Source organism: Scyliorhinus canicula, chromosome 19 (assembly GCF_902713615.1).
Source record: "Scyliorhinus canicula chromosome 19, sScyCan1.1, whole genome shotgun sequence".
In the NCBI taxonomy this organism is placed as follows: Eukaryota; Metazoa; Chordata; class Chondrichthyes; order Carcharhiniformes; family Scyliorhinidae; genus Scyliorhinus; species Scyliorhinus canicula.
This window is the reverse complement of record NC_052164.1, coordinates 13102765-13130107: the sequence shown is the minus strand read 5'-3', so window position 1 is coordinate 13130107 and position 27343 is coordinate 13102765. Positions and strand designations below refer to the sequence as shown.

The following is a 27343-nucleotide window of genomic DNA, read 5'->3' as shown; positions in this document are numbered from 1 at the left end:
ATAGAAGGACAGGGCACACATGCTCTGCCTCTTTCCACAGGCGACACTTAGCGAGTAGGACAGGGGCAGATCAGAAGCATCACACCCACCATGTGGCTAAGAGCAGACTGGTTAGTTAGACTGAGTTACTATAGCAAGATTAGCAGGAGAGTCGAACTCATTTAAGAACTGTGTTAATAGTTCAGTAAATCACATTGAACTTACTTCAAAGTCTGGAGTATCTTTTGGTCAAAGCTGCATCGAGTGGCTGCCTGTGTTAGCCCAGAGTACAAAACACAACAGCACGGTTAGCCGCTCGGTGAAGCGATCCTATGGGAAGAGGCTAATTAAGAGGCTTCCATGTCCTTCATCATTCAATAAAGGATGGTCAGTGCGTTCCCGAGGCTGGAGGCCCAATCAGAGGCCCCAGAGTGCTAGGTAGCCGGCAGCCCAACTGGGAGAGGCAGGCACTGCTGAGCCAGGTAAGAGACCAAGAGGGCATCCCAAAATGGAGGGGGTCCGCTGAAGTTTTCAGAAAATATTAAAATAAACAATGGGCACAGCTGTGAAGACATCATTGTGGAGAGGATGCGGTGGACAGAGAAGAGGTGCAACAGCATTCCCCCTCCGTGCTCCCCAATCCACAGCTTGCAGGTACTTTTTGGGCTCTGGCCTCAAGTGCCTGATGTTGGGAAGATCCCACGAGTGGCAGGAATGTCCTCCAATTTGGTCCCATAATGTGGTCAGCCGATCTTCGCGACCAATTGAAGTTGACCTTCGCAACTCAGGCCGGCCGAGCTTCGCAAGCCCGTACGGGCCAACCTTCAGGACCCACCATTATTTTTTACCTTTAATGCAACAGGTGAACTTGCTTGATCCTCACGATCTCACTTGCTCTGTCAGTCAACGTAACATTTCTGCTGAGGACTTCAGCTGACGATTTAGGTTCTTGCTCCATTCTTTGAAAAGAATCAGGAGGTTTGTCCTCTAAACTCGCCATGCCTTTGACGTTTTGAGGGTTTTTAACTTTCAATTACCAGCACCTCCCTGCATATAACACACATGGGCTTTACATCCTGATTTGCTTAGGCACAATTAAGAAAGCCACATCTCAATAAATTATTTTGAGACTGCTTTGTACCTGATGAGTTTTTTCTTTGTTGGGTATTTTCCAGAAGCCCTCGAGCTCTGTATACAGTTCACACCAGCTTTGTCCTTCCCTGTGCTCTTTGAGAAGCTCACTCCTGCAGATTCAGTTGTGAGATCCCGACCTGTCTGTGACTCTGGCCCTCTCTTCCTTATTCCAAAATGACCCATCTTCTGTTCTTCACACCGTCCTGTTGCATGCTAGCGGGCAGCTACAAATGGAGGAATCTCTCCTTCATGATTTTGAGCCCAAATCAAGGACGTACAGGGCGCGTGGCGTCAGTGCATGTGCTGCGCTCGTGACTTGCCCTTTGCCATCGCTTCTGGCAGGAAGACTCCATCGTTTTTTGGGGCAGCACGGTAGCATGGTGGTTAGCATAAATGCTTCACAGCTCCAGGGTCCCAGGTTCGATTCCCGGCTGGGTCACTGTCTGTGCGGAGTCTGCACGTCCTCCCCGTGTGTGCGTGGGTTTTCTCCGGGTGCTCCGGTTTCCTCCCACAGTCCAAAGATGTGCGGGTTAGGTGGGTTGGCCAGGCTAAATTGCCCGTAGTGTCCTAAAAAGTAAGGTTGGCGGGGGTTGTTGGGTTACGGGTATAGGGTGGATACGTGGGTTTGAGTAGGGTGATCATGGCTCGGCACAACATCGAGGGCCGAAGGGCCTGTTCTGTGCTGTACTGTTCTATGTTCTATGTTCTATGTTTGTATTTAAAGGCAAGTCGCCACCAACATTCTTAAAAGCTGGTCGCGGCCGTAGGACCCTTCTCCCGTGATCGGGAATGCCGCGACTCATCGCACCGCCACCCTCCCGACCCACCTGTGGGTCGCAACCCTGAGTTTGAGAATGGGCCTTAATGGGCCAAATTAGCTACCTGGCGGTGCTCCGTGGGTAACTGCTGCCACATGGAGCCCAACTCTGGCAGGATCGCTTGGAGGTGGGAATGTGTCAGGGAGCTGACTCGACAACGCATTCTTTTCAAATTTTGCCCCCATTTCTAGCCTCCAACCCACAGTGAGTGTGTAACTCGGTGAAACCGCAAAGCACACAGCTGTGATTAATCATCAATTAAAGTTCATTTCGGCACCTGGGCTTTACACAATTGGTGGGCCAAGATGGGGACTGTGGGTCTGAAGAGGAGTCAGGGGTTGAGGAGGAACAACACTTCACAATACACAAAGGTCACCATCTAGACCAGGCCACAGAAAAATACAGGTGGCCTGGGAGTCTGCAAAATAGCTGACAAACTAATAGATGGATTCCTCTGTGCAACACTCTCCATCCGTGACAGCTGCTATATGCAACATGGTGCTAAAGCTTGATAAAGCCATTCAACTTCTGTTCAACATTCGATTTAAAAAAGGCTCTGAAAAGGGTTTAAAAGAAGAGCATCACTCACTTGGCAGACATCCGTACAACCTTGATAGTGATCAGGATTGGAAAGCAAGGCTAATGATTTTATATTTCCTCCTAGAGACGCCAGGAGGTTTCACTTGCTTTGGTACCGCACTCATTAACATCACTTTAAACACTGTGCTGCCAGAGAAAACTAAACTCCAACAGGTTTAGTTTAGAAAATACACAGCATGCCCAACACAAACATGTGAAAGGATGAAGCAAGGCGAGGTAATTTGATCCACAGGACTGGCTGCTTTGATAATATCGACAACAGGGGTGCCCTGCCCTTATGAGGTGGGGTGCGGCGAAGGGTTCAATGACCCTCCAATTGGTGAGGTGGGGCATTGGGTTCCAGAGGCTGTGGTGGGGGTGTCTAGCGATCGGGAGGCATTTTAAAATGGCAGAGCTCGTTAGTGCAGGGAAAGGGACTAAGTGCAGCCTTGGTGGGGCGTTCTTCACTGAGGCCCAGAAATCGAGCAGAGTCCTATTTAATAGCAGGACCCTTCTTGGCGCTGTTAGAGCTGGGGACCACCCAGCTACACACGCCCGACACGGGACTCTGTTTTATTTTCACTAAATCACACTCATTGTGAAGGAGTAATTATTTAATAAGACGTAGTTCAGAAGACATAATGCTCATGATCGTGAGACTATCCTGATTGAGTGCTGATCACTGAGTGATGGAATGTTGTGCATTGAGCAGCATGAGAGCTTGGTCGTTCCATGGGAGTCTTCATACAGCAGGCATCTTAGGGTCAGAGTCGGAGGCAGGCCCATGTTGTGCCAACTCTCCGACTCCATCCTACTTCCAACCCATTTAGCACAGAGGTGGGATGTGGCAGAAGGGTACGAGGGCTGCAGGGTTACCTGTCCGCTCTTGACAGTTAGTGATGTGACCATCAATTCACTCGAGACACGAGAGGAAGTAAACTGTGGCTTTAATAGACTTACAACTGAGCCTGCCTGCGACCAGAAGAACTGAGGGCAGACTCATAAGACCGCAGCACTTTATACTTCTGGTAGTGGGAGGGGTAATGGGCGGAACCAAGGTTTGAGCTCTGTCCAAGCTCCTCATCTCCCCCTGTGGGCAGAGCCGCGCAACGGCACAGACAGAGCCCACAAGGACACAATGATGCATAGTGTGAATTAAGCATTATACATTCACCACAGTTAGTAGCCATTTAAGAGACACTTTAAAGTAGTTTGCCTGGTGAGGACCCGTTTAGCTGCTTGGAGGCGACCACCCAGTGGCAGATTGAAGGGGGAGGGGACAAGGGGCGGAGTTGGACCATCCCTCTGGATTGGCCTCGAGGCTCTCCCTGCCTGCCTGGATGCTGGAGCAGGCACAGGTCATCCTGTAGAGAGGTTTCACCCCCCACCCACCCTCTCTCCGACCCCCCAACCCACTCCCCATTGGCGGCCTCTCTGCAAAACACAGTTTTCAATTAAAAAATTGAAAGAAGTTGGAGAGAGAATGCCACCATCTTAAAGTGTCCTCTCGGTCAATTACCTTCCATAGCGGCTTGCTGCTCCTTTCAATCTGGCAGCCATCTGATTGACCATGCTCTGTACTCTGGCCTGTTGTCTTTAATTGGGCATCAAACGGTCTCCGTTCTAATTAAAGGAGCACTCCTGTTAAAATCCCAACGAGTGATTGTCTGTCCCGGGACTGAGTTTGGCACCTGGAGTCAATCCCGTGTCCTCGCCCCAGGAGAAAGATTGTGCCCAGCACTCCCCGACAATGCCATTCTAACCAGCTTGCAGCAAGAATACAGGAATCCAACATTTCTAGTCCATGAAGAGGATTTCAGGGCACTATTAGCCCTCTTTCTAAAGAACATCCATTTCAGTAACTTGAAATTTTGCCTTTAATACTGAGGCCTTTATGCTGCTAGGCTCAATTGATTGGTGCTGAATTGCCAAGAATCTGCTTGACACGTAAATTAAAATGCAAGGTGCTGAATATAAATGAGCCTTAAGATTAATGAAGAGGCTGCCCTAATATAGTCTTTTAATCTGCTCATTAGAGCAGCTTCCAGTACCACTCAATGATAATGACTTTACGAGTGGCTGTATTGTCATTACAGGTAGCTGCTCAATATCCAGTTTGTCAATCCCTTTTTTCCTCTGTTGCGTACTTCTCTATCCTGTGCCAGTTTGGATTGGTGGCAATGGGTTTATTTTCAGGTTCTCACTACTCGTGGGGACCCTCGTACGTGTATCAGGGCATATCAGGTGCAGTAATCTCCCATTCACTATGCACCATCAACGCAAACATCTATAGCTGAGTCTCACTCAGTAGCACTGCAAAACCTTCCCACCTGCTTGGCTACAGTTGCATTTAGAAGTTTCCCTGTAGAAGGTCGCCCTTCTCCCCCACATCACAATAGTGGCTGGTGGCTGTGGCCATCTTTGATTGAAAAGTTTTTGTCAGTGCTGATAGGCCGCTTCAGGATTAAGGCACCTTCTCTTTCTTTGCCCAGACAGAAACTCGACAAGCCTCCTTTGACAGCACCTTCCAAACCCGCGACTTCTACCTCCAAGAAGGGCAAGGACAAATGGGAACACCGCCAGCTGCAGGTTTCCCTCTGAGCCTCACACTATCCTGACTCGGAACTATATTGGCCGTTCCTTCTCTTTCGTCCGGTCAAAATCCTAGAACTCCCTTCCTAACAGCACTGTGGATGTTCCTACACCCATATGGACTGCAGCGGTTCAAGAAGGTAGCTCGTCACCACCTTCTCAGGGGCAATTAGGGATGGGCAACAAATGCTGGCCTAGCCAGCGAAGCCCATCACATCCCATTAAATAATAAAATAAAAGGAGAGTAGATGCACCATTTGACGTGGTGTCAGGGTTCCAACTCAAACCCCCAAGCATTGCACCCCGTTTATTACAGTATGAAGGAACCAGACAAAATTGATTTCAACTTCAGTGGTACACATATCTTTGGAATCTGGATGTATTTACAGATTTTTGTCTTGTCGGCTGATGTGACCATCAATTCACTCGAGACATGAGTAGAAATGAACCGTGGCTTTAATCAACTTAGAACAGTGCCTGCCTGCGACTGAACCAATGCTGAGAACTGCCTACAGGTCAACTGCTCTTTATACCTCCCTTCAAGGGCAGGAGCCACGGGCGGAGCCCATACATGCCCCAACATGTTCCCCTATGGATAATGCCATACAATGGCCCACAGGAGAAGCCCACAAGGGCAACAGCATAGCACAGATACAAAATACAAGTGCAACAGCACAGATACAAATACACTGGTGGATTATTAGTATAATACATTCACCACATCGGCTTTAGATAGGGCCTTAGGAAGAATGTCAACATTTTAGTTGGGTTGCAGGTAAGATTTTCTAGAATGGGAGCAGGAATGAGAGACTTTAGTGATGTGGTTAATCTAGATAAGCTGTGGTTACTCTCCTCCTATATTCAGGAGGAGACTTGATAGAGAATTTGAAAATTATGAAGGATTTCAGTAGAGTAAATAAAGAATCTGTTTTCAGAGGTAGAAGGGTTGTGACCAGAGGATGTACATTTAAGGCAAAATTACGAGAGACAATATAGAGAAACAATTCTTTTACACAAAGAGCTATGATCCGGAATCACTGGCGTAATGGGCAGCTGATTCAGTCATAACTTTCAAAAGTTAATAGGACAGGGCGCCAGAAGAAAAATAAATACAGGGCTTTGGGAAAAGAGCAAGGAAGTGGGACTAAGTGCACAGTTGTATCAAAGAGCTAGCACAGGCTTGATGGGTTAAATGGCCTCATTTTGCGCTATATCACTCTATGATGCGAAGCAATTTAGGGATCAAGAATAAAGGCGCAGCAGAATGATCCTCAATTTAAAAATGTTTAGTGGGTCTTCCTTCAAAAATCACAGGAGGGAAGGCTAGCCGCCAAGAAGAATCCAATTACTTTTAAATCTAAAACTATGATGTGGGTTTTATTTTTCTGTCAGAAATATCCATAAATCTGCTTTTCAGTCACGTGGAGCTCATCGCCCTTAACTTTTCTACTTATGCCCTGTCAAACAGGCCTCCGCACTCAGCTGAATGTGTGGATCATGCATGGCTGATAGTCTTTTGAAAGAGCATCCAGCGTACAGCAGAATCTGTTGTCTTTTAACCGTTTCTCTCCCATCAAACTACTGTTACACTGAACAATCCTGAAGTCTTGGCATGTGGAAGATGTGAGCCTTTATGGAGAAACTGGATAAGTGCTTGAGGGAGAAGCAATAGAAAAATATGTTGACGGGGTGAGGTGTGTGGAGCATAAACAATGACATAGGCTAATTTCCTGGCCTGTTTCTGTGCTGTAATGTAATAAGGACAGATATATTGTCATTTTCAAATGTTAAAGTCTTCACACAATTTAACCATGCAATTCGTGACAGTATAATGATTAATTCCAGAGCAATTTACATTCCTGTGCACATTCACTTTAACTAAAATAATTTGCATTATAGACTGAAGGACATTTTTTGATCCTGGTGCTAGTGGGAAATGCTCAAACGTTTGGCCTGCATTTAGTGTCTCTCTCTCGCTCTCTCATGGACATGGGAAGTATTAACCTATTATTATTCCTCTTATGATCATTCTTATGAAGAAACATTAGCCATGGGTGATTCTAGCAGATGCTGCCAAGAGGTATACCAACTTGTCAGAGAAGTTTTAAAAACAACTGTCAGTGGAAATTACCCTTAGGGGATTCCCAGAAAAGCTGCCATTGTGTTGCCTGACGGTAACCCTCCTAGTATGACACCCCCTCCAGTACTGTAACTCTCCTAAAATAACACCCCCTCCAGTACTGTAACTCTCCTAGTATAACACCCCCTCCAGTACTGTAACTCTCCTAGTATAACACCCCCTCCAGTACTGTAACTCTCCTAGTATAACACCCCCTCCAGTACTGTAACTCTCCTAGTATAACACCCCCTCCAGTACTGTAACTCTCCTAGTATAACACCCCCTCCAGTACTGTAACTCTCCTAGTATAACACCCCCTCCTATACTGTAACTCTCCTAAAATAACACCCCCTCCCGTACTGTAACTGTCCTAAAATAACACCCCCTCCCATACTGTAACTCTCCTAGTATAACACCCCCTCCAGTTCTGTAACTCTCCTAGTATAACACCCCCTCCAGTACTGTAACTCTCCTAGTATAACACCCCCTCCTATACTGTAACTCTCCTAAAATAACACCCCCTCCCGTACTGTAACTGTCCTAAAATAACACCCCCTCCAGTACTGTAACTCTCCTAAAATAACACCCCCTCCCATACTGTAACTCTCCTAGTATAACACCCCCTCCAGTTCTGTAACTCTCCTAATATAAGCCCATCCTCCAGTATTGCAACTATCCTGGTATAACACCCCCTCCAGTACTGTAACTCTCCTAGTATAACACCCCCTCCAGTACTGTAACTCTCCTAGTATAACACCCCCTCCAGTACTGTAACTCTCCTAGTATAACACCCCCTCCTGTACTGTAACTATCCCAGCATAAACCCTCCTCCAGTACTGTTAGTGTCCTTGTATAACATCCCCTCCCGTAGTGTAATTATCCTATATACTACTCCTTTCAGTACTGTAACTATCCTAGTATAATATCCCTCCGCTACCACAACTCTCCCAATAGAACATTCAATCCAGTGACATACTCCTAGTTCTGTAAAAAAAAACAGCGTCCCTTGGTGGAACAGCGAATGGCATCATAAAGGACCTCTATGTATACAGAGTATTCTAAATCTTTACCATTATTTGAGTTATGTAAAATCTGCATATGTCTTCAATAATCTGCCTTACTTTAAAGGATAGAGGCTTAAATACAGGCTTACCGTATCCATACTATTTACTATTGAATGCCTATTTAATGTCTAGCACAAATGTAGAATACAAAGAAATGACATATGTGAATACACAAGGCCCTGTCCTTTGCACAGAAAGAACACGCGGTGCACCACTTTTTAACTAAACAAAATAGGGGACAGCCATTCTATGGTTCATCCACACCCCACGGTAATTCCTTGATCAAAGTGAACCTACCTGGTTTGAATTTGAACAAAGGTGTACAGTTAGCTATCAGTCATCAGTTACCTGGTGTATTCTCCATGGCAAAGTCTTTGCAAATCAAAGTCCATTTGCCAACCAACTAGCAATCACTTCTCAGGCAGTATAAATTGTTGTTCCCATTACATTTGGCTTTCTTGCAAGTTGCCATGTTGAGTGCGAGATGAAAATCTTCGACAACATGTGTCTTTTTTCGGCAATAACACAAATATGTTCAAACTTTAAAGTTATGACAGTGGACTGCGATTAAATGGTGTCATAAAGTGAATCTAAAGAAGTGAAGACTGAAGATGACTTCATAAAGGGCTTTGCAATTGTGACAGGGATTGATAGGATTGACAGAGCTAACATTTCCATTTGCGCAGGGAATCCAAAACAACGGGGCAATAAATATAAGTTCGGTACAAAATAATCCAACAAATAATTTTTGTGTTGCTATGGACCGAACAGCATTCGTGTTTTGACAGCCTGCAATGTAAATTAGAATAGATCCCACATCATCACCAGTGGCCTGCCTTTGCAAATAGTTCTGTAATATTAATATTACAGAATAGCACAGTGGTTAGCACTGTTGCATCACAGTGCCAGGGTCCCAGGTTTGATTCCCGTCTTGGGTCACTGTCTGTGTGGAGTCTGCATGTTCTCCCCGTGTCTGTGTGGGTTTCTTCCGGGTGCTCCGGTTTCCTCCCACGAGTCCCGAAAGATGTGCTGTTAGGTAATTTGGGCATTCTGAATTCTCCTTCTGTGTACCTGAACAGGCGCCGGAGTGTGGCGACTAGGGTCTTTTCACAGTAACTTCATTGCCGTGTTAATGTAAGCCTACTTGTGACAATAAAGATTATTATTATTGTAACACAGTGCATAATTACAAATGGGGATATCAAATAAAGGTTTCAGATATTTGCCTTATTTTTTTAAGGTGCATATTCACACACTTTTCTCCATTTGGGTATTATGGAGGGTGGGGTTGGAAGGATTCCCTATAGCCAATATGAATGCACCTTCTATAACCAACAAGCCCTGGTGTGCGACGTGAACCTGGAGCTGCTAGTCCAGCATTCCAGGCAGTACCATTGCCACCACAAGACCTGCTTAGCTATTTGAGTGACAAGATATCATTTCTGTGTTCATTTGCCTTCAGTTGTCTGGGTCACATGCTCTGCGGTTCACTCCCTCCATGTCTCCTCTCTACCTCTGTGGTATGTTTAAAAGGAAAGCTTGCAGACCACAAAGGTGCAAAACAAGCAAGAGCTTTATTGGAAAGGTGCATTCTCACAGACGGCTTGAATAGACTGACTGTGAGCCCTTCCAAACTGCCGATGATGTCATCACTCCATCACGTGATCAAACTTTTACACTGACCTTGTTCCAACTAAGAACAAACGTGGATACACAGCACTTTCCTCCCCCTTTATATCCGAGGTTCCTTCAATGAAACACATTAATAATCAAAATTTACAATATAACAGTTAACAAACACAATAGTCAATAAGTTAGACATTTCGGATGACGTTGATTTCTGTGTGATTGTTGGCAAACCTCAGACATCTGCTTTTTTATATTAACTGCAACCTCTGGTGTTTCTGGTGTAGTTTGGATGTTGTCCCTAGTTGTCTCAACCGGAGTAGACACAGTGTTCGGAGATTGACTCAGTGTTGAAATGTCCTCAACTGGGGCACTGTCTTCCACAGTTGATTCCAGGATTGGAAGGTTCTCAGGTATGCCGAGGTCTTCACTTGGCTCAGTTTATTGTGGACACTCAGTTGATTCTGTCTCTGGCAAGGTCAGTTATAATTATAATAATCTTTATTGTCATAAGTAGGCTGACATTAACACTGCAGTGATGTCGTTCCGCCGCTTGTTCGGGTACACAGAGGGAGAATTCAGAATGCCCAAACAGCACATTTTCCGGGACGTGTGGGTGGAAACCGGAGCACCCGGAGGAAACCCACGCAGCATGGAGAGAACATGCAGACTCCGCACAGTCAGTGACCCAAGCCGAGGAATTGAACCTGGGACCCTGGCACTGTGAATCAACAGTGCTAACCACTGTGTTACCGTGCTGCCCGTTTAAGTGAATTAACCAATAATTCTTATAAAAATACCCGGAGCCTTTGGCACTTGGCTGCCCAATAATTACAGTCACCAGTTTTGTAAGTTGAAACACAATTACTGTCTGTACCAGGAATTATCATGAAATGTGACTCGGGGTTTTTCACAGAAACGTCATTGCAGTGTTAATGTAAGCCTACATGTGGCAATAAAGATTATTATTATTATTATGTTGTGACTCCGGGATGAGCGGGGGAATTGACCACACATTTGCCCAGGGTGACATGACAATATGTGCATGAGGCTGTCGGCATGCTTCACAGGTGCATGGCTACACCATGTTGCTCCGATAAGTTTATAATTCAATAAATAAAACATCATCATTATTGCAGAAGACACAAAGCTGTTAATTGGTGCTTAGTTACTTCAAACTGTAATTCCTAGTCTGGCTGGCTCTGTGCCAACCTGCGTGGCAGAAATCTTTGCATTAAATCCTGTTTGAAAGCTTTTTATGTTTGTCTGAATATCGTTGCTGCTTGCATTATGCGAAGATCTGCTGGGATTTTTTAAGACAGGAAATTATTTGTTGATAGAGGCGATAATTTTACTGCTACTTTCATATGCCGGGGAAAGCTTTTAATGAGCTATTTTGTTTTGCTACCATCTGATGAGCTCTTGAGATGAAATGAAAATCACTTTTTGTCACGAGTAGGCTTCAAATGAAGTTACTGTGAAAAGCCCCTAGCCGCCACATTCCGGCACCTGTTCGGGGAGGCTGTTACGGGAATTGAACCGTGCTGCTGGCCTGCTTAGTCTGCTTTCAAAGCCAGCGATTTAGCCTTGTACTAAACAGCCCCAGATGCTGAGGGATGACATTGTCTTCGGCAAAGGATCTATTATGCCCTGGTTTGGAACCAGTAACAAGTTGTTCAAAATAAACCACAAATTGAAAGCAAAATTTGATGTGAGGGAAGGGACCACTCCAGGAAAATGTTATGTGAGTTCCCAGTTACCCTGCAAGTAAATAAAGCCACGGGATTCCATGGGTTATAAACAAACAAAATAAATTTGACTCTACAAAGTCAGAAAAATTAAACAATTTATTCTCTTATTCTCTAACATTCAGAATTGCCAGGTAGTCAATATAAATTAAGAGGCAAACTGTTTTCAAATACCCCACACTGAATATAAATGGCAGATGCGACCAAGACAAATTCCATGGATTTCTGGGCAAGCTACCGAGATGTCTGTGACCACTGTCAGTCACAATATCTCATTCCAACTCTTTCTCCCTCACATGGGATTATGACTCCACGTTTGAAAATCTAGCCCCTTAATACCCTTAAAACAGCTTCACTGCAGACTGTCTGAATGATTGCTCACCCCCCAATGGTTAAATCCCTTCATCTGAGATTGTATTCTATGGGATTCACTAAGTTGCACCTCTTCTCTAATTACCAGCACACTTTCAACTCTTTCTCAGACCGCTAACTTCACTAAGAACTCCAGTCTCCTAGCTGCACCAAATTATAAATGTTACCCAGGACTCTCTGAGCCCTCACTGCCTGGAGATTGCTAACAGCTCCTTGACTTTCTCTGTGAGATGCAAACCACACGAGATCCAAATTGCAACCAACCCTCTCTTCCAGCAAACATACAGCTGAATTGAATCCAAAAAGTCTTCTTAAGCTCCATCCATTTGCCTGAAAATATAGCCTTACAGGAAATGACGGTGGCAATTTGCGGTGCAGACTGTAATGGCAGGATAATGGAGCACTGCTATTCCCACCAAAAGCTGTCGGGAAGTGTTTAGCATATTATTAAGGGGATTGAAAGGAGCGCCCAATGGGATTCTCCTCCCCTTAGTCTGTCTGGCCTATCACCACCCTCGCCAGCCCGAGTTCACATCGGTCCGAACATAACTGGACCAATGTCAAGCAGATGTCAAGGACTTAGCGGGATGGCAGGCTTGTCCACTCGGTGAACGGTGCATGGCAACCAGGGGTCGGGGGGTTGAGGGGTGTTGGGTAGGAGTGGGGCTACAATGTGTTAATGTGTCCCATGCCTGCCCTGCACCCTCCCCACCACACAATTAATATTGGGCTCATGTTGCTGCCTTCTTTTTAAGCTTAGCTTTACTTTTCCCACTTAATTTTATCGTCAAACACTTTTAATTGGCACGTCAATAAAATAATTATGCAAACTAGCTCTCAACTAACATGGGAAGGGATTGGTAGAATCTCTACAAGTGCTGGAAATGCCTTTCGATTTGAATTAAGAGCCTGTGCATTGATGGCTTTGGTCTTGAAGGAAGTTACGCACTGCTTGCGGAAAACAGAGTTAACGTATTTGTAATGATGCACTATCAGAGACTTCATTAGTGAACCGTAAAGGATTTATTGACAAGGATCTACAAGAGCAGCAGCATTTCTGGGATGCTTCCTGCCAAAGAGAACTCATCTACCTGGGGTGATTCCCCACACTGAGTCCAGGGGCTGGAACCTCCGCCGTCGGGGTGTTCCGTTTTGCCAGCAGGTCTCCCGACAGCGTTGGGCTGCTCCACAATGTGAAACTCCATTGACCAGCCAGCGAAACAGAACGTCCCACCGGCGTGCTGAACCAGACGTCTGGTGCGGCGGGATGGAGAATCCAGCCCCTTGCCCAGGCCAGGTGACTCTTACTCTGCTGTGTTTCCCTTAAACGGCTAATCACCACTCTACCCATTCCGAGATTTAGATAGGTAGCTGTCCACTCATAGGTCACATTTAAAGTTATGGAGCAATTCAGTGGACAAAACCTTACTTTTATATGGTGCCTTTCATGTAATCCCCAAGAAGTTCTGCAGGAGCATAATAAAACAAAGTATAACACTGCATAAAGAAACAGTAGGTCAGGCGTCTAAAGGCGAAGTGCATTAAAGGAGAACAGTGAGGTAGAGAGGTGAAGTGGTGCAGCTGGGGTACTTGACTGACGGCACAACCAGCCATGGGGAGCAATTCTAAAAAGGCTCTGAAAAAAGTTTCACTGTTGAGTGTTCAAGAGGGAAGTCTATTCAGAGATCGAAATAATTGACCCAGATCCTTCTGTTTGAGACAGCACGGTTCCATAGTGGTTAGCACAATTGCTTCACAGCTCCAGGGTCCCTGGTTCGATTCCTGTCGAAGTCTGCACGTTCTCCCCGTGTCTGTGTGGGTTTCCTCCGGGTGCTCCGGTTTCCTCCCACAATCCAAAGATGTGCAGGTTAGGTGGATTGGCCATGCTAAATTGCCCTTAGTGTCCAAAATTGCCCTTAGCGTTGGGTGGGGTTACTGGGTTATGGGGACAGGATAGAGGTGTGGGCTTGGGCGGGGTGCTCTTTCCAAGAGCCGGTGCAAACTCGATGGGCCGAATGGCCTCCTTCTGCATTGTAAATTCCATGATTATTCCGTTTCTCACTTAAAATGATTTGGTTTACCCAAAGGCTCTTTTGAAAAATGTGTTAAATACTTCCTACACACAGACACATGCACAATGTCAACTGTGTTCATATTGTGTTTATGCCTGGGCTATTTCCAAATAATTGGAAATTACACAATTACTTTCTTCCTCAAAATTCTCTCGTGCTTTCCTCCACTGCCCCCCCCCCCCCCCCCAAACAAATTGCGAAATAATATTCACAAAGGGCGTTGCCTATGATGCAATTGGAATTTCCTCAACGTCTGTGAAGGTAGATTTAAAAGTCTGAGAATCATTACGCCAAATGTTAACACAAGCCTGGGCTGAAGACACAGAGGGGAAGAACTGAACCAAGTGAGGAGTGTGAGTCTGTTGGATATTGCTGCACTGGTCTGGGAAGGACAGAGTACCAATGGTGTTACTGGGGGGAATGCCGCCATTACCTGAAAAGTTCTGCTTGTTTTGACCCAGTGAATGCAAGCGATTGTGTAGTTCGTGTGCCTGAGTGGAAAGAGTGGGGAATAGAGGTGGAGGGAAAGTGTAGAGTGGGAAAGAGAGGGGAGAGCACAGGGGAAGAGAATTGGAAAGAGTAGAGGTGAGAGAGAGAGAGAGAGAGAAGGAATTGAGGGGAGGCAGAGAACAGGGGATAGGGGAGAGAGAGAGAGAAAGGGACAGTCAGGGAAGGTAAGGGAGCAAGTCAGAGGGAAAAGGGGGGAGAGAGGGAGGGGTGGGACTGGGGTCGGAGAGAGGAAAGAAATGGGAAATATAGTGAGCATTGTGGGAAAGCCAGGGAAGAGAGAGGAGGGGATAGAGAGATGAGCAGGCAAAACAAAAGGGAGAGGAGCTGGGTAGAGAGTGTAAGGCAGTGGGAGTGAGGTGAAAATTAAAGGGAGGAGAGCGAGGGATGTGGGCACCATTGGCCAGGCCAGTGTTTACTCCCCATGCCTAATTACTCTTGCAAAGGCGGTGCCATCTTGAACCACTGCAGTCCATGTGCTGTAGGTACACCGACAGTGCTGTTGGGGAATTCTACAATATTGGCCTCGTGAAAATAGATTTCAAAGTCAGAATGATGTTTGACTTGGAGAGAATGTGTTCCCACATGCATGCTTCTTTATTCTTCTAGGTGGTTGAGGTTGTGGGTGTGGAAAGTGCTGTTAACCAAACCTTGGCTCATTGCTGTAGGGCTTCTTGGAGATGGCACACACTGCAGTCATTGTCCACTGTTGGTGGAGGGAAGTGTTTTAGGAGGTGGATGGAGTGTCAGCCAAGCAGATTGCTTTGTTTTGGATGATGTTGAGTTTCTTGAGTGTTGTTGGAGCTGCGTTCAACCAGATAAGTGGAGAATATTCCATCACACTCCTGACTTCTGCTCTGTAGATGGGGAAAGTCTTGGGGAGCCAGGGGGTGAGTTACTTGACACAATGGCCTGCTCTTATAGCCATATATTTATGTGGCTGGTTCCTTTCAGTTCCTGCTCAATGGTAATGGCCAGCATTTTGATGATGGGACTCTGTGATCAGAATGCTGTTGAATGCCAAGGCAAGATGGTTGTGTTCTCTCTTGTTGGAGATGGTCATTGTGTGGCACTTGTTTGGCACGAGCGTTACTTGTCACTCATCCAAGCTTGAATGTTGCACAGGCCTTCCTGCATTTGGACAGGGACTGCTTAGGTATCTGAGGAGTCGCGAATGGTGCCGAGCATTGTGTTGTCATCAGCGGACCTCCCCACTTCTGACCTTGTGATGGGGGCGGAAGGTCATTGATGAAGCAGCTAGAAATTGGTGAACCTCGGACTGAGGATCTCCTGCAGTAATGTCTAGGGCTGAGATGATTGGTCTCCAATAACCACAACCATCTAAAGAGAGAGGGAGAGAGAGGGAGCTGCATTTTAAACCTTAAAGGTATCATTCTAACCCACCCAATGGGAAGGAGTTGGGTGAGTGAATAAAATGGTGCTCCCTGTCCATCACCGTTTTATCTGCTGGGTTTCCAGTTGCTATGCTTTTGGCTGGTGTTAACCTAATTAATTTGTAAACATCAAGGTCTTATTCGGACACCAACACGATTGTAACTGTTGATCTCACACGCCCTGATTATTGCTGGTCCGATAGGCAGCGGGGTGAAACAATTCCAAACGTGATTATATTTAATTTTTTATTTCGCTTTCTCTGATGGCAGAGAGAAAAACAGGGATGTTTTTTGGGCCCCACAAAGAATATCTGGGCCTGTCGCCCCTTTGAATTCTCTATCTCTTCCCTACTCGTAATCCTCACTGGACCAGCCCACTGACTGCTTCTCCCAATGCTGAGGGTCGACCCCAGGAGAGCCAAGGATGACAGCTCCGTGACGGCTTGGAATTCGCTTCCTGCCCATTTGCCAGATGGGGCGTCATCCAACACCACACACTGGGCCTGGGAATTCCAACACTCGGGGTCTCAGACTGTGCCAATTTAGACTTAACATCTAGCTCCGAGTTTGAAGGGACCCTGTAGTCATGTCAGGAAAAGATAGGGGCAGCATGGTGGCACAGTGGTTAGCATTGCTGCCTACGGCGCTGAGGACCCAGGTTCGAATCCCAGCCCTGGATCACTGTCCGTGTGGTGTTTGCACGTTCTCCCCGTGTTTGCGTGGGTTTCACCCCCACAACCCAAAGATGTGCAGGATAAGTGGATTGGCCACGCTAAATTGCAAAAAAAAAAAATTTTTTTAAATGTCAGAAAAAGACTGCCTGAGGCACTTTTCTGTGTTATTGAATAACCTGGACATTGCGATGATTGTTGTTATTTGAAAACATTGCAGTAAGCATCATCTTCTCATTCTACTGAATAATAAAATTTCATTAACTCAGGACACTGGCCTAGGTGGGGGGTGAGTATGGCGTATTAGTGAGTCATACTGCATTGAGGAATTCTGTAACAGCAATTTTTTTTAATGTTCTAATTGAACATTTTTCTGAAGGAAATTCTTGCCCCTTGACACAAACAGGCTTTTACTGAAAGCTGGAAACACTGTCCGATTTTCCAGCTTTCCTCATCTGTTGCTCGCCTATTATCTCCCTGGGATTCTATTGTAAGTCGTCATCATTCCCTCTCTCGAATTCTCTGTCACTGTCCTTCCCCCCCCCCCCCCCCCCCCCCCCCCCCCCGCCCCTCTCTGTTATTCTCTCTTTTCTTGTTCTACTTTGAACTTCATTTTCATTTGCACCTGATGCACAATCAATGGACACGAAACGTAGGTGAAGTCCAAAACGAAAGGCTTTAATCAGCAAGAGGTGAGCCCGGCAGCAGACGTACAGAAATTACCTGGCTGCTGGGGAACACGGGTTCTTATACCCTGCCTCGTAGGCAAAGCTACCTTCCTCTTGACCAATGAGAATACAGAGGACATGATACTTGGGCCTATGGGCGGCGAGCCCTCTGCACCAATGGCAGCTCACACTCCCAGGTACCATAATACCCCTAATCATACTACCACAGCACCATCATCGCTTTTGTCATTTAATCACTCCTGTTTTCCAACCTATCTGACTTTTCCTTCTGTTCTTTCTCTGCCTCCTTTACCCAGCTCTGTGCTTGTTTAAAAACTTTGTTTAAAGCAGCTGCGGTATACTTCATAACAACAACAACTTTTATTTATTTAGCACCTAGTAAAATGACCCAAACACTTCACAGGAGTACTTTCAGACAAAATATGACACCAAACGACGTAAAGAGACGTTCAGGCAGATGGCTAGAAGGTTGTACTTTCTCTACAGTAAGAAGTCTTACAACACCAGGTTAAAGTCCAACAGGTTTGTTTCAAACACGAGCTTTCGGAGCACGGCTCCTTCTTCCTTCTTCCGTGCTCCGAAAGCTCGTGTTTGAAACAAACCTGTTGGACTTTAACCTGGTGTTGTAAGACTTCTTACTGTGCTCACCCCAGTCCAACGCCGGCATCTCCACATTAGTACTTTCTCTACACCTTCATCACTTTCTTTCTCTGTCTGTCTGTCCCTCACTTTTCTGCTTTTCTCTCCTGTTTTTAGTCCCAGAACTCAGCGCAGTGGAGAATGTACATTCTGACCTCTGTAAGCAACCAGTTCAACAAACATCTCCATTTTAAGATTCTAATCCTCGTGTACAAATCCATCCATGATCTCATCCCTCCAGCTCCACAATCCCCTGAGAACTCAGTGAACCTCCAAATCAGGCCAACTTCCCATCTCCTACTTCCTGCGCCTTGAAATGTCCAGGCCACGAGCTGTGAAATTTCCTCTCTATGACTATTTGTCCCTCCATCTTTCTCCTCCTTTAAGAACCTTCTTTAATATTGCTTCTTGGTCGTTGTGGTAAACACCACTGCTCATACACTACATGTATTAGGGTACTGCCACTGTACTACAGTCAATACAGTAAATCCCGGCCTGCTGGCTCCATCCAGCCGGCTCTGTATTAAAATGTACGCTCTCCTGCGCTGCCCACATTCTGGTTCCAGCTGCAGGAGGCTTAACATCTTGCACAATAAAGCCTCAACAGTTCACCATTTCGTCTCGTGGTCATTGATGGTACATCAGTCGTTTTGTCTAAAGCCTTTGGCTTGGTGTCAATTTTTTATCTGATTCCTGTGAAATGCCTGCGTTAAAGACGTTGCAAGTTGTTGAATGGACTTGCTCTTGCTTCACCAATTTCCCATGCCACTTAATTCCCAGTCTCCGATCCGCTGATTTGGGAACGTGCCAAGCACAGCCAATGTGGAGAGAGAAGCCACACCAAGCCAACCACGAGGACAGAGGTTCTACCACACCATTGGATTGTCTGATGGTATCAAACTGAACATGTATCTTGTCTCATTTCAGGATGTTTAAGAAAGCAGTCCAGCACCTAATTGAGCAAATAGATTCTGGAGGGGGACTGATCCCAGCCACCAGTGCTTATGATGCGGAGAAATTTAAGCCTCTACATCTGGTCCACAGGAGAACAAACGGCCCATTCTGGAGAAAACCAACATATCGCCCCACTGAATTTGAACTAAAGCATGTGCTGGTTGATGAAGACATTTTGGTGCCAGGTGAGTTACCTCCTGCCGATGTGTGCATTCAGTGAGAAATGTTGTATCTTCAGCAATGCTGGAAGGCAGAGGGCTGAATGGAGTGTTTTGCCCATTCTCCTGAGTCCTTTTACCCTCCCCCCCCCCACTCTCCCCGGACACTGTTATCTCTTTTCCTGAACATGTTGACTCTGATTGGTTTACTGTATTTCCAGTAACCTCTGTGTCTTGCCCAAGTGAGGCCAGATAATGAATCAGACATTTGTGAATTCAAGTCCCACTCCAGCGCATAATTCGTGGTGATGCTTAAACTGAGCCCCCGTCTGCTCTCTCAAGGTCCTATGGTACTATTTCAAAGAAAGGCAGGGGAGATCTCCCAGGCATGATGGCCAACATCAGTTAGAAACAGATTATCTGGTCATTATCACATTACTGTTTTTGGGACTTTGCTGTGCAGATACTTTATTACATTTTGTTAGGGTACGGTTCCACGCCCCAGCTTTTGTTTGGATATTGGATAAGAACCCCCAACATTTTTTTTATTTACGAAACTGTGAGGAAAGGATACTTCACCCCAGGGAGGATTACTCTGCCCAATAGATATCTTTTATGTTACAACAAACTTTAATTTAAACAGAATTAACCACATTAACAACAAAGAAATAACAGTTCTTAAAGGCGAGGAAAAACCTTAACTATCTAAACTAATTCCAATTAAGCAACCCTATGCAGTTCAACTGCCACTTATAAATGCAGTTAACAAAACAGGTTATTTACTTATCTGTGCAGATACTTTTAGAGAGACATCCTTTCAGGAACAGGTGAATACAGTATTGTCTTGTCAGACTTAAACCCTATGGTTAACTGCTGGTCAACTTAAAATATTCCAGCAGACTGCACAACCAGAGACAGTCCTGGCTCCTCCCATTGATTACGTTATTTATATCCCACTAAGATGTTACATGACCGGCTTAGCTCGGACTAAATACAATCCCTCAAATTATCTATATCCCCATGGAATCATCCAAAATATAAACAATGCTCCATTAGCCCTTTATCTGTAACCAAGTAAGTGGTTGGAATTAATGGTTATTTCACCGTTTACAACTCTTTAATTACTGTTTAAGTAGACACCCTTCTTGTATGTATTTTAAACCAGGTTTGGAATAACATTACTGCAACAGAATATAAAATACAATATATAACAATTTCTCCATTCATCACAATAATAATAATAATCACTTATTGTCACGAGTAGGCTTCCATGAAGTTACTGTGAAAAGCCCCTAGTCACCACATTCCGGCGCCTGTTCGGGGAGGCTGGTACGGGACAATTATAACAGTGACTACATGCCAAAAGTATCTAATTGTATATAGAAAACTTTGGGACATTCTGAGGATGTGGAGTGCATTACACACGGACAAATTATTTTTTATTTATTAAACATCACAGTTGTACCTGATCTTCCCTTATCTGACATTCATATCTGTAAGAAGTCTTACAACACCAGGTTAAAGTCCAACAGTTTTGTTTCAAGCACTAGCTTTCGGAGCACTGCTCCTCCCTCAGGTGAAACAGTGCTCCGAAAGCTAGTGATTCGAAACAAACCTGTTGGACTTTAACCTGGTGTTGTAGGACTTCTTACTGTGCTCACCCCAGTCCAATGACGGCATCTCCACATTCATATGTGTCATTGAATAATGCAAAGGGTTAACCACAATACTTCTCTAACAATAGCTACTGGGCATGTACTTAGGGAGCTATGCCGTCATGATGTCACTCCCAGGGAGATGAGTGAGAAGAATGTAGGGAAGGGGCAGGGCAGTTTTTGATCCCCTTATCTAAGGAAAGATAAACTGGCATTGGAGGCAGTCCAGAGAAGGTTCACTCGGTTGATCCCAGGGATAGAGGGATTTTCTGATGAGAAGATGTGGAGTAGGTTAGGCCTGTGCCCATTGGAATTTAGACGAACGAGAGGTGACCTTATTGAGACAAATAGGATTCTCAGCGGGCTTGATAGGATAGATACTGAGAGGTTGTTTTACGTTGTGGGAGAGACTTGGGCCAGAAGGCATATTACAATCTGAGACCAGACTCCAACAGTTGCTAGGATACTGGACAGAACCCCAATATTTTATTTCATTTGTAAAACTGTGAGGAAAGGAGACTTGGCTCCAGGCGCGATTTCACACACAAATAGTGATGTTAAAACAAACTTTATTACTAATTTAAATACCATAAAGTCAAATAGGAGGGATGTGGCGGAAAGAGGGGAAATAGAAAGGGGACCCAGTCCAGGCCCCTCCCATTTACTTGCGAATAAGCTGGGAGGTGACCAAAAACTGCGGAGCAGAGTACGTACAACAGCACCAATTTCCGAAAATCTGGGCCTATTTTAATATCCACGATGGGTGGGGAAATTCGGCTCGAGCTCAAAATGATTGCTGATTGCTCTGCACCTTCCTGAGGCCAAAGCTAAAGTAGGCATCAGTGGAAGTGACGAGTGGTGGGGCATCAAAGAGGCCACAAGGAGGCACTGATGCCAGTTTCACTTAGATTTAGATAACTATAAATTATGAACCAACTACAGCGCCGGCCCTAGGGTTGCTGGCGCCCCGGGCAAGCTGAACTTCAGCGCCCTTCGGGGGGGGAGGGCCCAAGGGGGGGGGGGGCCCGAGGGTGGGGGGGGGCTCCGGTTTCCTCCCACAGTCTAAAGATGTGCAGTTTAGGTGGATTGGCCGTGATCAATTGCCCCTTAGTGTCCAAAAAGGTTAGGTGGGGTTACTGGGTTACGGGGATAGGTTGGAAGTGTGGGCTTAAATGGGGTGCTCTTTCCAAGGGTCAGTGCAGACTCGATGGGCCAAATGGCCTCCTTCTGCACTGGAAATTCTATGATTTTATGTGAGTGAATGAGCTTTGATCTGGGTTAAAATCAGGCTGGTGGCACAAACCTACCTTCTTAAGACGGACAGTAACTAGTCCCTCTTATTGCTCCATCGTAAGGGGTGTAGTTATTGTTTCTATAAACTGAATAAAGATGACAGTGTATTGTTGGCAATAATAAAGAAAATTGCACAGCCATAAAGCGGCCCCTGCGCCATTTTGTGCCCCCACCCCAATCTTTGACTTGGAACTTAGAGAGGGTTGCAAAGCCAGATGTCAACTTGTGTTACATTTTAATAAGCACTTTGTCTAATTTCACGCAGTTCGGCAGAAGGAGATGTCCTTCACATTCCTGGAGTCAGTGGACGGGTTGATCAAAGGAAAGGCAAAGGTGAAGTTTGATCCAGTAACAGGAAAAGTCGAATGCTCGAAAGCCAACTGCGACACCATTCAGCTGCAAGGAACAAAACAACTTTCCGTCAGTATCTCAGAGCTAATCGAATGTCTGAAAAAACGGTAAAGCACAATCATGAGACCATAAATATTGCGGTCATTTTTGGTCATGTTGCTTTAGAAATGATCAGTTGTTACTGGAACATGAATATAAATTTGACGGGCAGGAAAAGACCAGATGAGACTTGTTCCACACTCGTGATGGGTGAAGTACACTTGTTAGCCTGTTGAGTCCAGTGAGCAGACGCTGGATTTTTCCAGTCAGCAGTTACAACACTTCATTAACGTAATAACTCCGGCTGATGAATGGAGATGACTTCTCGGTGACGGAGTACTGCCCCATGTATAATTTATTTCCTTCCTCGGCGGTGACTGCAAGAGCTGCGTGTAATGAGGGCCAGTTGGCAGATGTGGCTGTTTCTTACTTTAAAGTCATTTTACAAAGTCATCAGAGGGGCCTCCAATCGTCTGACCTTTGTGATGAATCAAGCAAATTGCTATGTATATTGAATTATATATTTGTTGTAGTAATATTTTTATAAATCCTGATTTAACATCCAGGCAGGCAGTGTGCCTGCAAAAGTTATAACTAAGATGTCATAAAAGTGGGATAATAATTGGTTATGACCATATTCATTGTTTACCTATATAGGGCTAATGGACTTTTGTTTATAGAAAGATGGTTCCCTGGGGTTTAGATAACTGAGGGGTTGTGTTTATCCTTAATAAGATGGTCATAAGACAATGAGTGGGATAGAGATGATGTAAGTCATGGGAGGATTCTGGAATGTTGCAAGCGGTTTGGCTTTTAGTCTGCCAAAGGTAGAAGGACTTGCAACTTCTGTCTGAAAGGCTCTTTCTCCTTAGCTGAAAGCAACTCTCTCCAAGCAGTCGTTCCAAGAAGGCTACACAGAGAGGACATCAAGTATCCTTGAGTTTGCTAACTTTTATTTACAAATGGCTTTTGGCCTTTGCTTAATTAGAGATAGAGAAGGTATAAGTTAGGAGTTAAAATGTTTTCTTTTATTGTTAAGAATTGTTTAAAGAACAGACCCTTCAGGCCTCCAAGCCTATAGCGGCCATGATACCACCCTTGGCCAAACCCTCCCCACTTCATAGTGCCGTATCCCTCTATACCCATCCTATACATGTATTTTTTGAGATGCCTCTTGAATGGCGTTAATGTATCTGCTTCCACCATCTCCCCTGGCAACTCGTTCCAGGCACTTACCACCCTTTGTGTAAAAAACCTGCCTCGCACATCTCCTCTAAATTTTGTTCCACGGGCCTTAAACCTACGCCCCCCTGGTGACTGACCCCTCCACCCTGGGAAAGAGGGCCGACCCATCCACTCAATCCATGCCCCTCGTAATCTTGCAGACTTCTATCAGGCCACCCCTCTTTTTAATTCTTAATTAACTCTTTAATTGTTTAACTGTTAATTGTCAGCTACTTTCTGAGTTGCTAATGTAGTTAGTCCTGTATTAAGCATAAAGTTTGTTTTAATATAAACGATCCCCATTTTGGCCGTGTAATTATACCTCCAGGTGAAGCACCCTTTCCTCAGAGTTTACAAATAGAAGCATTGTTGGGGTTTCTCGTCTAGTTTCCTGACGTACAGTGGAGTCTGGTCCGGTATTCTAACATCTCGGCGACACACACCTCACCCAGCGGGGCTGCCAACGTGTCAGTACTGGAGGGTATCATAGTGGCCCTCTAGCCTCAGGGGCTGCCCACCATCCTTGCTCGGATAGGGGTCCTGGGTGCAACCATTTAATTGTCGACCTCCTTAAAAATCGCTCCATGGGCCCAGGCTCCAGAATGCAAAGGTTCCTGACTTGCATTTCCTCCTGGCCAGGGGCTTAGGAATATATTTTCAACCCCGGTATCATCTGGTGATGTTAGTTAGTGGTGTCCTCTCATCCTAGAAATGTCACCTCAGTTTGCATGCCATGATTTTTGCAGATTAGATATTCTGAAATCGCACTCATTAACACTTCTTTTTCTCCTCCAGAAAAATTGGGCGTTCTTGGGAGCTAATTAAAAATAGTTACGCAGGAGATCTCTGCATAGTAACCGAAACATTAATGTCTATAGAGCCCATCATGCTGAAGAAAGTTAACAAAGGAGCATCGGCATTTTCCATCTCATTACCCTACTCCAAGGTAGGAAGGGCTGCAACTCTTGGGTTTGAGATGACTGATATTACCGAGCCAGTAATCCTTTCCGACTGTTATCTGTAGTGGTCAATGGTTTAATTGTTCTGTGCTTGATTATGTGAGTCCGGCAACTAATCTATGCTCACTGTGCTTAATTGGTTAAGTCTGGGGACTGACTCAGAGCTCGACTAAACAGAGACATTGCTGGACTGGAAGTTGAGTTGTAAACATGAATGCAGACACTTTGTGAATGCAGAGATATTTTTATTTAAAGCTCTTACAAATAGAACCTGCTGAACACTTGGAAACTAGTGTTATCTCTACATTGCTCTAAGATGTATAATATTTACAAATATAATATATAATAATCATAATATAATTCTCAGGCTCAGGTCCCAGGTAATTGAAGATATATTGGAGCGGTGAAATTTCCAGACATGTAAGAAGCCAGAACTCCAGAAACCCAAAAAGGGCTCAAATGGAAGCAGAGATCCCAGAGCATTGTCGGGCTGTTGAAGGTTACAGAGACAGGGTGGGTGAGGCCATGGAGGGACTTGAAAACAATACAGACACTAATAATAATAATCGCTAATTGTCACAAGTAGGCTTCAATGAAGTTACTGTGAAAAGCCCCTAGTCGCCACATTTTGCTGCCAGTTCGGGGTGGCCAGTATGGGAATAATATACAATAATATACATAATAATCAAATAACTGGTGAAACACGACATTATCAAACACATTTGGGCGGCATGGTCACACAGTGGTTAGCACTGTTGCTTCACAGCGCCAGGGTCCCAGGTTCGATTCCCAGCTTCGGCCACTGTCTGTGCAGAGTCTGCACTTTCTCCCTGTGTCTGCGTGGGTTTCCTCTGGGCGCTCCAGTTTCCTCCCACAAGTCCTGAAAGACGTGCTTGTTAGGTGGACATTCTGAATTCTCCCTCCGTGTACCCAAACAGGCGCCAGAGTGTGGCGACTAGGGGATTTTCACAGCAACTTCATTGCAGTGTTAATGTACGCCTACTTGTGACAATAATAAAGATTATTATTATTTGGTGAGGCTGCACTTAATGTACTGCTCACAGTTCTGATCCCCATATACAAAAAAACTATGGAGGTGCAGGAGACATCAGAGATTAACGATGATGCCTGAAATGTGAGGGTATACATGAGGATTTAGTTGAGGAAAGAAGGAAAGGGCTCAAAGGGAGGATAAACACCAGCATAGACTTGTAGGGCTGAATGGCCTGTTTCTGTGCCCGAAGTCCCATGATATCCCAGATAAAAATTGTCACCAAGTCACAGCAGGAGGTATGAGGGCAAGTGACCAAATGTTCAGTCAAAAATGATTAAGAGTTTCTTCGAGGAGGGGAGAGAGTGAAGAGGTTCAGGGAGATAATTCTAGGGCATAGGTCCCAGGTGATTGAAGAGAATTGCTTCCAATGCTGGAGCAGTGAAATTCCCAGGCATGTAAGAAGCCAGAGTTAGAGGGAAGCAGAGATCTCGGAGCAATTGTAGGGTTGTTGGAGGTTACAGAGACAGGGTGGGGTGAGGCCATGGAGGGATTTGAGAACAATACAGACACTACCCATCTTACCTGAAGCCATGATGATGTCCCAGGAGAGGTGTTTGCAAATGAGAATAAAAATTGAAGCCAATTAGCAGGAAGAAGATCCAGAACATTCTGCTCTGATCCACATGGACAACCAAAACAAACAAGGGAGACCACCCTGGTTCTGATTAATATTATCACGTTACTGAGAGGAATCTAGGATAAGAAACCCTGGGGGGAAACACATGAGAGTTCAAGGCAGCTAGAGCATTCACCGAGCAACTTAAGCTGTTGATTTGTGCTCTGTTATGACGAATGTTAATCTCCACAGTTCCGTGTCTCACACCAAATTCACTTCTAATGTGTATGCCATTTTTAGGCAGGTACAGAGTGCAGTCTTTTAACAGAGAGGACACTGGATATTCCTAAAGGAGCGGTCCTTGCGTACAAAGTGTGGGACTTGACTATCTCAGAAGACGGCACACTCTGTAAGTGATTGTACAATTTAATTGCTTTCTCAAGCATCATTAGAGTTGGAGATAGATTTTAAAAAATTATTTCATGTGGTGTGGGCATCGCAGGCAAATCAGCATTTGTTAACCCCCCACGCTAATTTTTTGGCCTTTTTCAAAGGTCGGTTAAGCGTCAACCACATTGCTGTGGATATGGAGTCAGATGTAGACCAGGCCAAGTAAAGAGGGCAGATTTCCTTCCTTAAAGGCAATCTGCGAACCACATGGGTTTTTACAACAATCACAATTACCCACACTAGTTTCATATTCCAGATTTTATTAATTGAATGTAAATGTCACCACCTGCCATGCCAGGATTCAAACCCATGTCCCATACCAATAGCATGGCTTCTGGATTACTAGTTCTGTGACATCACCATTATGCCATAATTGTGCTGTGGATAAAGGGGAACCAGTTGATGTACTGTACTTAGATTTCTAGAAGGCATTTGAGAAGGTGCCACATCAAAGGTTATTACAGAAACAAATAGCTCATTGTATGTAAAAGTCACCATGGTCCCCAAGGACCATAGGCGGCTTTCCCCTTTTTGAGAGAGGGAGCTGACTGGTGCTGATTTAACTTGAGGGTCATCACACCTCTGGCAAGGGGCAATATTGAGAAGGCTTCATGGATGACCTCAGCCGGTATAGGTCGAACCCGTGG

General features: G+C 45.1%; 1 protein-coding gene across 2 annotated transcripts in view; it reads left to right on the top strand.

Moving 5' to 3' along the window:
* The window catches only part of LOC119954423 (gasdermin-A2-like), a 45957-nt gene that overhangs the window by 5330 nt on the left and 13284 nt on the right, over nt 1-27343 (top strand). Inside the window, exons 1-5 of one of the 2 annotated variants that reach the window (XM_038779623.1) lie at nt 14313-14447; nt 18931-19142; nt 22329-22521; nt 24473-24623; nt 26547-26655. In XM_038779623.1, the coding sequence (XP_038635551.1) occupies nt 18932-19142; nt 22329-22521; nt 24473-24623; nt 26547-26655 (664 nt within the window). In that variant the 5' untranslated portion in view covers nt 14313-14447; nt 18931. Of the gene's footprint in view, nt 1-14312; nt 14448-18930; nt 19143-22328; nt 22522-24472; nt 24624-26546; nt 26656-27343 lie in introns of those variants that run through there. The other variant, XM_038779624.1, reaches the window with a different exon arrangement.